A 13,535-nucleotide genomic window follows, 5' to 3' on the forward strand; every position below is an offset into this window, starting at 1 on the left:
AGCCACATGCCAGTCCCCAGAGCACCCTGTCCTGGGTGGGGTGGAGGGAGTGAGTTGCTGAGTGGCCTGGGTCATACGTGACTGGTGGTGGAAGCTCAGGCCAGGTGGTTGCCAGCCCCTGTCAGAGTCTCATGGAGGAGGGAAGGGTATTTCTTAAAGAATGAGATACAAAACAGACCAAAACAAGTAGCACATGATCCAAGCACTTGTACATCTTATCTTATCCTAATTATTGGTAGCCAACATGTACAAAAGCTGAGTGGCTTATTCAGATAGAAAAGGAAGTTGTGGCCAAGCTCCAGGCGACAACCCATGGCTCCACCCCCCTGGTGGAGATACAGGCGGTAAGATTGGCGGGCTTTTGGCTGTAAGGATCAGGGGTCGCCACTGTAGAGTCTCTGCATCCTGACCAAGTGCCGGTAGCCAGTGAATCATTCTGAGAAAGTATACTAGGCATTGTGAAAAGTATTTAAAATCTGTGTCTTCCTAATAGATTTATTCAGCATTGGGTAGGGAGTGCAGGTGAAACAAGTCAGTTTCTCTGAAGGAAAAGAAGAAAGATAGATCATCAGGGAAAAGGAAAGGGAAGAATGCCGTCTTACCCTTATTTTCTTTGACATTTAGGTCCTCTTGTAGCTTTGAGATCAGGGAAGCTCATTTGTCTAAGAAGCAGTCTCTACAAATGAGGAAAGTGAAATGAGATTACTTCTGTTTCAGCAGTTTTTATAGTAGGGTTTATCACTTGAGATTCAAAAGTCTTCGCTGTTTAAGTGAGAGTAAAAAAATGACTCTGTGGGTTAATTCCATTACCAAAGTCATGGGGAAATTCAAGTCCAGTGTTGTTCACATTTTTCTGACCACACTCCCCATGGGGATACACATTACATTGAGACCCAGACATAGCTGCAAGTTCCAAGAAGTAATGTTTTATTCTCATCACGCCACAGTACACTCTGGTTTCGTTTCGTTTCGTTTCTGTTCTGTTCTGTTCTATTCTATTCTATTCTATTATGTGCTATGCTATTCTATTCTATTCTATTCTGTTCTATTCCATCCTACTTATAATCCATTGCAGTATTTTTTGTTTTCTAATGTCCTTTCCTGCTGATCCTGACCCTCTGAGGGGACTGGGAGGGGTGACGGATAGGGTGCAGGAGGGAGAGCAGCAGAGATGGGCCTGTCAGAGCCGATGCCTAGCGATGCCGCACCCCTGCAGCCTCCATGCCTCCACCCCTGCAGCCTCCACCCCGCACTTGTATTCATTCTTGCTTTCCCCAGCAATGCTACTCCCAGCGTTTCATGTGACCACATCTTTGTTCCTCACACACTGCCACTTTGTTTGCTGGCCCTGCCACACAGGCCTCACATCTTCGCTCTGGGCACTGATTGGGTGATGGCTCAATGGCCTTCACATTCCCAAAGGAAAAGACCCCGTTCAGGCCAGGGGAGAGGAGGGCTAGAATCAAAGTTTACTGGGGGGAACCGGCTTCCCAGTAAACCAGAAAGCTGGGCCCAGGGAAGGCTGGGTGGCTTGATGGCCTCCTGAGGCTGGAGGAGATGGAAAGGAGTGGCTGAGACCAGGGAGGCTCGTTCAGGATCGGTGCCTGGCTCATCGCCTCTGTCCCTGCCTCTTGCTGTCCGCAGGTAAATTCTACTGTAAGCCACACTACTGCTATCGACTCTCTGGCTACGCACAAAGGAAGAGACCAGCGGTGGCTCCCCTGTCTGGAAAGGTAATGGTGACCATCCTGTAAGTGGGGGAGAAGCAGTGGGTGTTGCAGCAGTGTGGCTATGGGCCAGGGGTGGCCAACCTGCAAAGACCCCCCTGCGGCCTTGCCTCTCCTGGGAGTGGGGAGGGCCCGAGACGCAGTGGCACCCCAGGTGGGGAGGGAAGCATCTTTCTTGGATGATCTGAGGTTGCCTCGCTAAGGTGAAGGCCCCACCTGCCGCCTGAGTGGGACCCAGGAGATGATGCAGCTCTCCGTCTCAGCTGCGTAGACATCTGCCTTTGTCAACACACATCTTTCTGAGAGGACACTCTGCCACTGGGGTGGTGCCCACTCATGTTCCACATGATTAAAGCCTCCCCCAGAAGGGCAGAGTGGGAGAGGAGACTCTGTCCGGAGGATCCCTCTGCTCCTTGGTGACCCCACCTTCACTCCCCACACCCAGAGGGCGCCCTGCCTACGGGGCGTTTCACTCATTCTGTGAGTTATTTGAGAACTTTCTCCTTTCTTATGCTCTTTTTAATGAGGGTGGCTTCTCCACCTCTCTTTGCCAAGGTGAACCCAGCAGTCTCTTCAGCATGGCTGCCACCTTGTCAGCACGCCTGCCTGTCAGTCCCCCTTGAGGGCTTCTGTTGCCCACAGAGGGACTTGCAGGAAGAGGTGCACCTGGGTGGATCTAGACGTTGACTCCCGGTGACTCAGGAGGCTGAGGTGGGAGGATTGCCTGAGCCCAGGAGGTTGGGGCTGCAGTGAGCTATGATGATGCCACTGCACTCCTGCCTGGGTGACAGCAAGGCCCTGTCTCTTAAAAATAAATAAATAAAATTTAAAACCAGCCTGTCAGATTGTCAGTGCCTCTGGGGCTTTGAGGATTTGAGTGCATCAGTCAGAGCCACTCTTGTTTTTCCATGAACTTTCCTAGGAGGCCAAAGGACCCCTGCAGGATGGCCCCACCACAGACGCCAATGGACGGGCCAGTACCGTGGCCGGCTCGACTGAGAGAACCCCAGGTAGCCTCACTTCCTTGTTTGGCTGGGTGGCGCGTCACTCCCTCGGCCTCTGTGACAAGGCCAAGGGCATGAGCCAGCACCTCCAAAGCAACATTTCTTCATTTGGGCATCAAGTGGCCCAAAATCCTCTGGACTCCTTTTTCATGTGCCAGCTGCTTGCGTTCGGAGTCCCCTTTCTCTATGGCCTGTCGGAGGTGCTGGTGCAAATCGGAGGGGAGTTCCACTGGCAGGCTGTGGCCCAGTGAGGGGGCCATCCGGTGGGCGGCAGAGCCATGAAGTGCGATCCCTCAGCCCCGTCCAGCAGCATCACACATGAGGGCGGCCCTGGTCCTGTGTGGGTAGACAGGAGCTTGCAGGCACTCAGACACTGCTCCCATTATCACTCCTGATGAGGCCAAGGCCACTCGGTCCCTCATGCAGTTTGCTTCCAAACTCCTCTGATGGCCTGGAGCTGCATTGATTAAGCCCCATGGTCTGGCTTTGCGTTCACCTTCACTTAAGATTCTGCGTCCTGTTCCGTGTCACTGTGTCTGGATGAGCTGTGGCTGCTCTCCTGTCTGCCCTGCACCGTGAGGGGGCATGCCCTGTCCTGACCCCGTGGCCACTGGGCTTCTCATGAGGTCCCAGCCCTAACCTGTCCCACTTTCATGACCATTTCCTTGTGTTGGGAGGTGAACAAAACCATCTCTACCTCTAAAAACACATTTATTCTTGTCATAGCATGGCAGGACTTGCCGGGTTTGTGGGTACAAGGCCTGTTGGGAAGAATTATGTAGGTTTTTTCCTTAAAATGGCCTCTCTCAGTTCCATGTAAAACTTGTCTGTGAGATGCGTCCGCAGCTCCGCAAACTGCTGGGTGTTCTGAATGTCCCACATGCAGCTCCAGGTGGTTCACAGCCCAGGGTCACTGGGGCAAGAGGGGGCCAGCAGGGCTGTGTTTCTGTCTGTCACACTTTCCTCTTGTTCAAAACACATATATCTCAAGCAGCTATGTACAAAACTGGTAAAAATTGAAGATGGTCAGCCAATGCCAGGAACCGTGGAGGAGTTGGTCATAGAATTCCTGTGGTGGGACAACAGAATTACCCATTTGACCCTCACTGAGAGGTTCCAGAGATGCATCCTTTCCCTTCCCTAAGAGCTGGTTCATGTAGGCCTTGTGGTGCTCATTCTGGGAGAGGGAAAATGTGCCCAGAGGCTAGGCGGCACACCCTGGGAGCAGTGAACTGGAGGCCAGGACTCAGCAAACCCCAGCCAAGCCAGGTGAACTCAGCTTCTGCTACTGAACGTGTCCTTGTTATAATCTGAGCAAGTTGTTTAAGTGCCCTGCAGGTGGGACCAACATTTTAGAGCCATGTTTCAACCGTTAATGACTTTTAAACCTTCTGCAGTCTTGAAGATCTTTATAATCTGTCTTAAGTACCAACAGGCCTTTGCAGCTGACACTCTCAGAGCATGGGCAGAATCACTGGTAGAGAAAAATAACCAAAGGGGTCTAGACAGAGACTTCGGCTTTATGCTATAGAAGGTACATTCATTTGGGGAGAGCGCCACCTTGTTAGTCTGGGCCCTGTTTCAGCAGAGATGGATTTTCTGAGGAACCCGACTACTCAGTAGAACAACTCAAAAGAGATTAAACTGTCCATTTGGGTTTGGAGTACAGAACATTCTTTAAAAAGAATGAAACACAATGAAGTTTAGATTATTCCTGAATGAAGCCAGGTTTGCTGACCTTCCCATCCTGGTTCAGGTTGCCATTCTTGCCGTCTAATTGAAAGTATAATGGGTTTCAGGTTTTTGGGAGTTCTAAAGAATTAAGGGTTCCATAGAGAAGAAGAATGTTCTACGTAGTGGGGATACAGGGTGAGAGCTGGCAGTGTGGTTAAAGAACAAAACCTCCAAGAAAGAGTCAGAGCCCTGAAGACGTCTCAGTCCACGTGGCTCTCGATCCTGAGCCAGAAAGTGACTTGGTATAGCACGGGAGTTCACAATGTGGTATTCCAAAGGAATCACAGTGTGGACCCATACAGTTAATGACAGGCACTGTCCCCCAGCTTAGGTGGCAAAGGTCAGTGAGCTCGGGGCTGAGGGGCTCACCCTCGGGCAGCTCAGAGTCCAGGGCACCTTGCCTCCCGGTGAGCTCCCTCCACTGCTAGCCTCACTAGGAAAGGAACAGATTATGGGTGGTATTTTATGGCTGGCATGAAATAGATACCTTTTTGTCCTTTGATAGAGATTTCCTTCTTTAAATATGAAACTGAAGCTTTGATGACTTAACTAGACTTCCTTTTGAAAAATTTCAGAAAAGCTCAGTTGTGGCCGGGCATGGTGGCTCACGCCTGTAATCCCTGCACTTTGGGAGGCTGAGGCGGGTGGATCACGAGGTCAGGAGATTGAGACCATCCTGGCCAACATGGTGAAATCCCGTCTCTACTAAAAATACAAAAAATCAGCTGGTGGATGACATGCGCCTGTAGTCCCAGCTTTCAAGAGGCTGAGGCAGGAGAATCTCTTGAACCAGGAAGGCAGAGGTTGCAGTTGCACTCCAGCCTGACGACAGAGCTAGACTCCATCTAAAAAAAGAAAAAAGAGAAGGGAAAGCTGAGGTATTTCAGGGCCCCAGAATGTATGTGGTAGAGACTAGTCATTAGTGCAGACCCATGGTAGCCGCCTCCACTGTGTGCTCGACCAGAAGAGGCCATGATGAAGGCACTTGATTCTCTTGTGTGTAACTCAACCATCCTCCCTAGACCTACGTCCCCAGGAGGCAGGGCTGGTAAAGCTATGACTGGGCAGTGTTTGACCCAGCTGTGCTTTTACTCTGTGCCTCCTCTTTATATTGTGGCATTTCTCTCTTCTCCTTTATGTTCTTTTTCTTTTTATCCCAAAATTCTTGCTATTGCCAAAACAAAAACAAAACAACACACCCGTACCCAATTAAACCCACAGTTCAAAGAACCCTCTCTAGGTCGGCTTTAAAGTGTTGTCTTTCTCTGGTAACCAAATCTGTACTTGCTGCCTAATTTAGTGTTTGGGGGCATTGTTTACAGTATTTTTGTTTGTAATGTGCTTTTAATATAGAAATTCTCTTTTTTGTTCTTAAATCTATAAATGCTCTGTTTCCAAGCTTATACTTACTACTACATATTAGTGGTCCTGGCACAGATTTTCTTACCCTGGCCTCATACTATCCACCATGACTTTAGAAAAAGTTTAAACAACAATAGGCAGAGAAAGGAAATCCCCAAATGGGATTATTTCCCCCTGGGACATGAGAAGTTTAGTTGCAGGTTTCTTGAATTCGTTTTTGTCCGGAGGAATCTTCTTTTTATCTGATGTGGTCGATAACCAAAAATGAAGCAGGGCAGCTGAAGGCATAGCCAGAAGGGAACAGAAGAGCTTTTTCCGCCGAGTGCTCATCACCGGGTTCATTGGCAGTGCCGGCCAGAGATGGAAGGGGAGAAACACGTTAGTTTCCTCTCATCTTATGAAAAAGATGATCTGGAGTTAAAAAATGAAGGTCACAAGTGGCAGTTGCCTGACCCGTGTCCCCAGACACTCCTTTCCTGATAACCATGAGGTTCCATAGTTGAGATCCTGAATGGGCTGTTAGGACACGCAGGCCTTTCCCACAGCAGCGAGAAGGGCGGCCAGGCAGTAGAATTTCATTCAGCCCTGGGGTTCCCACCTGACAGAGGAAGTTAGGAAGTCTTACTGCTTCCCAAGTCCTCTTCCCTTCTAGGGATTTATGGAAAGCCTTTTAGTAGAGCAAGGGAATTCTGCAATCCAGCTTACCTCCCACCTGACCCCAAGAGCCACAGTTGACAGTGATGTGTGAGTGTTTATGTTTAGGTACACATTTATATGTATATAGATCTAATTGCACATAAATGGGTAGGTATTTATTTATTGCACCCTAAATTACAGTAATAATAATAATTGTGAAGCTGTTTCTAAAGCTTCTTGTTCTGGTTCTGAGAACCACGGGAGCCTCACACTGGGGAGCTGTACCCCAGGTCAGGGCTTTGAGGACACACAGCAGCCTAAGGGCAGCAGGCCTGTAGGGAAATGAGTGGGTGGGTATCTCAGAAAAGGAGCAGCACACACCCCAAGAAATGACCCCAAGAGCAAACTAGGACAGCAGGGGGCTACCGCTGCCAGGGCACCACGGAGAGCCGGCCACCCGCCTCATGTGTCTTCTGTCTGGCTTGCATGCTGGCTCCACTGAGTTAGCTGTGTGAGCTCACTCCTGTCTTTTGGTGGTTAGTGCATCTTCAGCTCTTTTCTGCAGGACACTGGAAGATTCTTAGGCCGTCCCAAAAGGGGTTCCACCATAGCCTTGAAGGTCTGAGCAGGGCACCAAGGGGTTCACTTTTCTCCCGAGGCATTCAGCTTGGGGTGCATGCGGGAGGGGTGGACAGCCAGCCGGCTTCCCGGCGGCAGTACGAGAGCCCAACAGGAGAGGATTAGCTGTGCCAAGGAACACTCCGCTGCTGCCTGTCTACTGCCCACCTTCTCTCAACCTTTATTTTTACCCTTGTTTTTAACCTGTGCTCTTGTGAGTTCTTGGTGTGTTTCTTTGTGAGTTTTTATTTAATTGTGTAACTTTGTTTTTGCCGTTTACTGTGAAACCAAGGTGTCGTGCTTTTATTTATTTATTTTTTTTAACAAATGTTACATTCTTATTTAAGAGAATAAATTCCAAACAATCTTTGGGTTTCTGAGTTTTTCTTTTCCTTCCCTTTCTCTTGACCAGAGGGTGGGAAAGGGGGAAGCTCAGGCAGGTCTTGGGAGTGGGCTTGAGGCCGCTGTGGCTCAGGACTCCCACTCCGGGGGTCAGCAAGACAGCGAGGTGCAAAGTGGGGAAATAGGTTTTTATACCTGACATAGGTTCCCATTAACAAAGGACTCCTGTGTAGGGGCTGGAGTGGTGTGAAGTTTTGCTTTGCAGCAGCTGCAAGTGGAGAAAAGCAAGACAGATGCCACCTGTGCCCATGGGCCTTGGGTGCAGTCCCCCAGCAGGAGGGCCCGCTGGCTGGGCAGATGGAGGGGTGGAAATGCCACACACAGCCTGGTCAACCCTAGGGACATAGAGCTAGGCACCTTCTTCCTGCCTCCAACTGGCAGGGAGCTCGGGCCAGGGACGTGTCTGTCTTCTGCCTGGAGGCTCTGCCAGCCATGCCCGCAGGCACAGCAGCCTTGCTCCTGGTGAGGTTGGAAGTTCTTGCTCTTTCCTCCCAAGCTGATTTCTCTCTCATGCTGTCTTTGGTGTAACCTGGACACTGAGCTGGGATATCTGATTCTGTTTGCCCCTTCTCCAGCCTGGAGGGACTAGCCTGTATTAAAAACAGACTATTCCCTTCTCACACATACCGCTGCTGGCTTTAGCAGCCATGGCACTGTTCCCACATTTTGCCACCTGCAGTGGGCACAGGCCTAGCCTCATGCTGAATTGACCCAGGAGAGGGCACTGTGCTATGGTGAGCAGAGCTCTCAGCCCCGAGTCTGCACCTGCCAGGCCCTAGGCACTTGGGTGTTCTCATATGCAAGAGCCCTCGCTGGCCTCCGTCCCCCCGGAGCAGCTCTCTTGGCTTCCCGATAGATCAGAGCAGCAGGGCCCTAGGGTCTGCTTGGCATTCTCGACAACCACAGTACAGGTCAGGGAGGGCCTCACCCCCCGGTCGCTCACAGCTCTGCTGTGACACTGTCATTTTCCTCAGAGCCTTGCTGGTTCCGAGAGTCTGGGCGGTGTCTCCTGGCCTACTCATGGCCTTCCCTCCCTTTAGCCCCCCAGGTCCGTAGCCTCTTGCTCCCCTTTCTCTGAAATAAGTCAGTCAGTGCCTGCAGAAAGGAGAGAAGGAATTTGGGTGTGGAAGGCGCAATAAGTGACAATAAATTAAGAGTCAGTAATAAGGATGGATACATACATGTGCATAATTTTCAAATCTTAGCCCCTGGCTACTGCTGCTTTCCCATTCCCCAGCAAAAAAGGGGAGGGGATGTTTAGAGCAAGGCACTGAAGCTTCTAGCAGGAAGGTGGGGATTGTGTGGAATCAGGAATGGGATTCCGTGCTGCCCATTGGGAACACCCTGGAAAATCCCCTTTGGATCTCAGTTTCCTTCTGAAACTTCTTGAAATCTGTTCTCTTTTCTCATAAATTCCTTGTCAGTTTCCCTAATGAACACACTGCCTAAGAGGGATGCCGTGGCACAGACATGGAAGGAGAGCAGGCTGTGAAAATGGGCCACTCTATTTTCATGCTAAAAAATAGGGCAGGATGATGCCGTATAGGACCCAGGTCCCACAAGTGCCCCCCGCGATAAAAACACCCATGTGGGGCTCTGAAAGGCAGCAGCCAGGCAGAGATTTCAGGGTGAGTCTCTCCAAATTCCAGCCCCTTTCACAAAGCCCTGAAACCTCGAGACTCAGAAACCAGCCCTTGCAGCTCACTCGGCCAAGCTCCTCACAAGTGCCAGCAAGTAGATTAGTCATAATGAAACAAGGGGCGGCGAGGCCCATTGGCACTCCTGCCCTGGTCAGGTCATGGCACTGTGGTCTCCTCTCACCACCGCCCAGAATTCTCAGCACCCTGTTGGCTGCCAACACCTCTTTCTTTATAATTGCTCCTTGTCTCCTCACCACTTACCTTGGCGGGAGGGGGTGGTAGGCTTGTGCACAGAAACACCTTTCATGGCCCGGGAGGGGACGCGGGCCTCCAGGCGGATGGGACTCTGCATCAATTACTTCCGGGTTCTACCAGCCACGTGAACACCAGCTCCCTTTTACTTCCTGTGGGCCAACTTCCACGTCGCTTTGCAAAAACAGTTTATGAACACTTTCTGAATATTTTGGGGGCACTTTAATGGGTCTCCAAGAAGGACAGTGGGCAAGAGGTTGAATCACTGCCAGCATCCTCACCCTAACTCAGGCTAGCTAAGCCCAACCTTGTCACTGATGTGCTTGTCCTCCCAACAGTAAGAAGTGTGCCATGCACAGGCAGAATGTGCCCAAAACAGGAAGAAGGCACATGCCCCTCAGAAGGCCCTTGTTGGCATGAAAGGGAAGTTTTGGAACACCCTTCCACAGACAGGGAGTCTAGGGCCCCAGCTCCGCCTCGCTACAGACTCTTGGGGACATGCCGTGACAGCTACTAGAAAAATCCTTACAGAACTTCTCTTGGCCTCTTGTGTTTTCTTTACCTCTATTTCTTTCTGTACTTACCCAGTTCTTTGTGCTTCTACATTAATCACATGAGACTGCCCAGGTGTGACTGTTAAGTGACTGATTTCCTTATTCTGTGTTCTGTAAGACATCAGAGTTACTGCCACTTGATCACTCTTATTTCATAGACAGTGCAGCCTGATTTCTTTTAGGTCCATGCTTGGAACTGTTGGTCTTCAGTAATTGTTTTACATTGAGTAGTCCCTGTCCCCAGAAGAACCCAAAGCGTTTCAGCCCAGTGCCTCCTTCCTCACTGGGATTCTGGAGCCTTCTGCAAGGTTGGATTGTCCCTGCCCCTGCATCTCAGTGTTACCCTGCCTCGGCCAGTGCCAATTCCCCAGGAAAGGAGAAGCAGTGGAAGGGCACGGGCCCTGAGTTGTTCTGGTGACAGGCGCTCCTTAAGGTAGAATTAATTCCTGAAGACCAACACCAAGGGCCCCGGGATCAGGGCTTTCGTGGGTCTGGGTTTTCCTCAACAAAAACCTGGCAAATCCAGAGCCGTTTTCCTGGCAGAGGCCTCAATGAGTATGTTTTCATGCTGTTCTGATGTTTTTCCGAGGCTAATGAAGCCAGGAACACCGTATAGGAGAGCTCCAGAGAGGGGCGTAGCCCTGGCGTTTGGTCGCCGCTCAGAGCTCAGACCTGAAAACCAAAAAGCGGGACAAGCCGACTCTCCTGCACCTGAGGGGGACGAGCCGACTCTCCTGCACGTGAGGGAAAAGAGCCAAGCCGCAGGGCCGTGTTCCCCAATCTTGCTGGCACCAGGGTCTGGTTTCATGGAAGACAGTTTTTTCATAGACCGGGGTGGGCAATGGTTTTGGGGTGAAACTCTTCCACCTCAGATCATCAGGCCTTAGGAGCATGCAGCGTGGGTCCCTCACATGCTCGCTGCACAAGAGGTTCCCGCTCCTGGGAGAATCTTGTGCTGCCGCTGATCTGACAGGAGGCGGAGCTCCGGCTGCTACACTCGCTAGCCAGCCACTCACCTCCTGCTGTGCGGCCTGGTTCCTGACAGGCCATGGGTCTATGACCCAGCCAGGGCCACGGCACAGGGGGTGGGGACTCCTGCCGGAGTAGTTTTCATGGACAAAGTACAACCTGGTAACCAAGGAAGAGCTGGTATCAATTAACTGGATTACAGCGGCATATTTATTTATGGTTGCCCTCTTCCCCAGAACTAAGACTCTCAAAAGACCAGGTTACAGTGACACCAGCTATAAAATTTCTTTCCCACCATTTTACTACCGAGAGACTAGGTCAGCAGGTTCTTTTAAAAGTAAACATTTTCTTCTCGAGTTTCATCTAATGTGAATTACTCTGAACCAGCTGCTGCCTGCCTTTTGGCCAGTTCAGCTTTCTTGGGGCATTGGCGTTGGTAGAGGTACAGGAACGCTGGGGTGCAGGGTGCGGGGAAGGGGCTCTGGGATCTCAGAGAAACAGGAAGCACTGGGTGCTCAGTGAGGAGAGTGAAGGGCCGGGGAGGCAAGAGCCAGTCCACACTGGTTTGCTGTGTCGCCGAGAGCCAGCAGTCATCCTTCATGCTGCTGAAAACACCGTGCTTAGGGCTTGTCTGTGTTTGCAACCAAGAAAGCCCTCTTCTCTGCTGAAATACTTGCCCCAAATAAAAACGGACAGCAAAACTTGCAGTGCCTTCACTCCTGCTGTTTTCCCCACGGGTGACTGATGTTGATCAGTTAGCCATGGGGGCCGTCGCCATGCTCACTCACAGAAGACGATGCTGGGAGACACAGTAGCGGCAGCAGCAGTAGCTAACATGTAGCATGCGCTGTGCACAGGCCCTGAGCAGATGTTTCATGTAGCTGACCTTGGATCCTCACAGCAGCCGTAAGGGAGGCCCCGTGTTGCACATGGGGAAACAGGCACACAGGAGTTAGGCATGCTTGGCCAAGGCCTCGTAACCAATAAACTGAGAGTTGGGTAGAGGCTGTGCAGAAGACACAGGAGCTGCCGTTGATCATTCCCTGCAGCCTGGGTTCGGCAGCGTGGGCGAGAGGCAAGAGGTCTATGCAGAGATGCCCTGGAGAAGCCAGTGGGTGTCCATTTCATTACTCCTGGAAAATATAGTCTCCCAATTTATTTGACAACCATCCCAGCGTTGGGAATGTGCCTTTGGAAAGACAGCACATGAAGTAAAGGCAAAGGATTTCATCACTGAGGTGCAAGGGAGGAAGTCATCAACAGAAATGGAGGAGAATGCAGCCATCCGAATTGACTGTAAATAATATGAAATGGACCTTCTCTTCATTTTCTCTGTATCATCCCTTGTTTTGGTCCTCTCAAATCAAGCCTGAAGTTTTGTTGTGAAGAGTAAGCCCTTCCTCCATCCGTCCGCCCTGCCAGTGATGTGGAGGATGGGGGAACATGTTTGAGGGATGCTTTTTCTTCACGTTCCAGTGTCACCGCTTCTAGCTTATCAGTCTGTCGGCTTTTCTTCTACCACCTCATTTTCTGATACGCTTCAAAGGCCTGAGTGATGGTGGAGCTGACCCTTCCGTTGTGTTACAGCTTCACAGCTGCCATTCACAGTCCTCTTACGACATTGCCTGCCCTGGGCCTGTGTGGGGTTTGGGATAGGGGAGGAAGGGATGATTTTGTTCCTCTTTTTGTGCTGAATATGGACATTCTGATCTACTCAGGCTTGGGCCACTCTGTACTGAACTCACACGTAACGGGACTGACTCTTCAGTCTTTGGGCTAAGTGTGCGTGGGAAGTCCTGGTTGCGCCTGCCAACTGCAATGTGGTTCAGCACAGAGAGGTTTTCAGGAAGCCTCCTGGGCACGCGTGGCATGGCCTGGCCTGACTTGGGCAAGGCACGCTGTGGCAGGGGCCCTCAGAGCCCTCAGGTTGGAGGTTTCTGGAAAATGGGGAGAAAGAAGAGTTGAGAAGACGGAGTAAAGGGAGATGTGTTTTTCCATGCCATGTTCTCCAGTGAGTTTTCTTCCTGGGTTTAGTGAGACATCCTGCTGTAATGTCCAAGTAGAACGTTCTGTCTGTCAGAGGCTTCTAGCATCCAGCCAGGAGAAGGTGAGTGAGAGGGCGAGAAGCCCATCAGATTCATCCCTGGTCTCCTTTAATTCCTGCGGCCTCACGCACATGACACACATGGACGGACGGGTAGGAGATGTGCAGGTGCCCTCCAGGGGCATTGCTGGGAGGAGCAGAGTCGCCTTCCGTCAGTGGAGTTGTGCCTTGAGACAAGGGAAAGTTCGGGCGGCTCATGTAGCTACTTGGGGTGCAGGTGCCCAGCGAGTGGCAGGGACCACGTTTGTCACAGCATGCACCTCTGTCGTGGATTTCCTCTCTGTGGACAGCAAGCCCAGAGCTACCTGTTCACCAGGCAGTCCTCAGTTGGTCCTCCGTGTACTGCACTCCTGCTGGTCAGGCATTGCACCTTGGCAGCCACGGTGAAGGGTCATGAGCTCACCACTCTGAATGCAGCTGCTCAGATCAAGCCACAGTCAGAGCGTGCGGAGAATTGGTTGGTTGGCCTGTTAGGTGAGAGATTAGAAATGACTTGATCTAACGTGTAAGGCAGGGCTTCTCCAGCCCAGCAC

At 51.1% G+C, this 13,535-nt stretch overlaps 1 protein-coding gene across 7 annotated transcripts in view; it reads left to right on the forward strand.

Moving 5' to 3' along the window:
• Positions 1 to 13,535, forward strand: part of MICAL3 (microtubule associated monooxygenase, calponin and LIM domain containing 3) — a 233,429-nt gene that overhangs the window by 153,488 nt on the left and 66,406 nt on the right. For all 7 annotated transcript variants that reach the window (XM_030915886.1, XM_030915881.1, XM_030915882.1 and 4 more), the window contains 2 exons: positions 1,645 to 1,733; positions 2,650 to 2,737. In XM_030915886.1, the coding sequence (XP_030771746.1) occupies positions 1,645 to 1,733; positions 2,650 to 2,737 (177 nt within the window). The remainder of the gene's footprint in view (positions 1 to 1,644; positions 1,734 to 2,649; positions 2,738 to 13,535) is intronic.

Source organism: Rhinopithecus roxellana, chromosome 13, assembly GCF_007565055.1.
Source record: "Rhinopithecus roxellana isolate Shanxi Qingling chromosome 13, ASM756505v1, whole genome shotgun sequence".
In the NCBI taxonomy this organism is placed as follows: Eukaryota; Metazoa; Chordata; class Mammalia; order Primates; family Cercopithecidae; genus Rhinopithecus; species Rhinopithecus roxellana.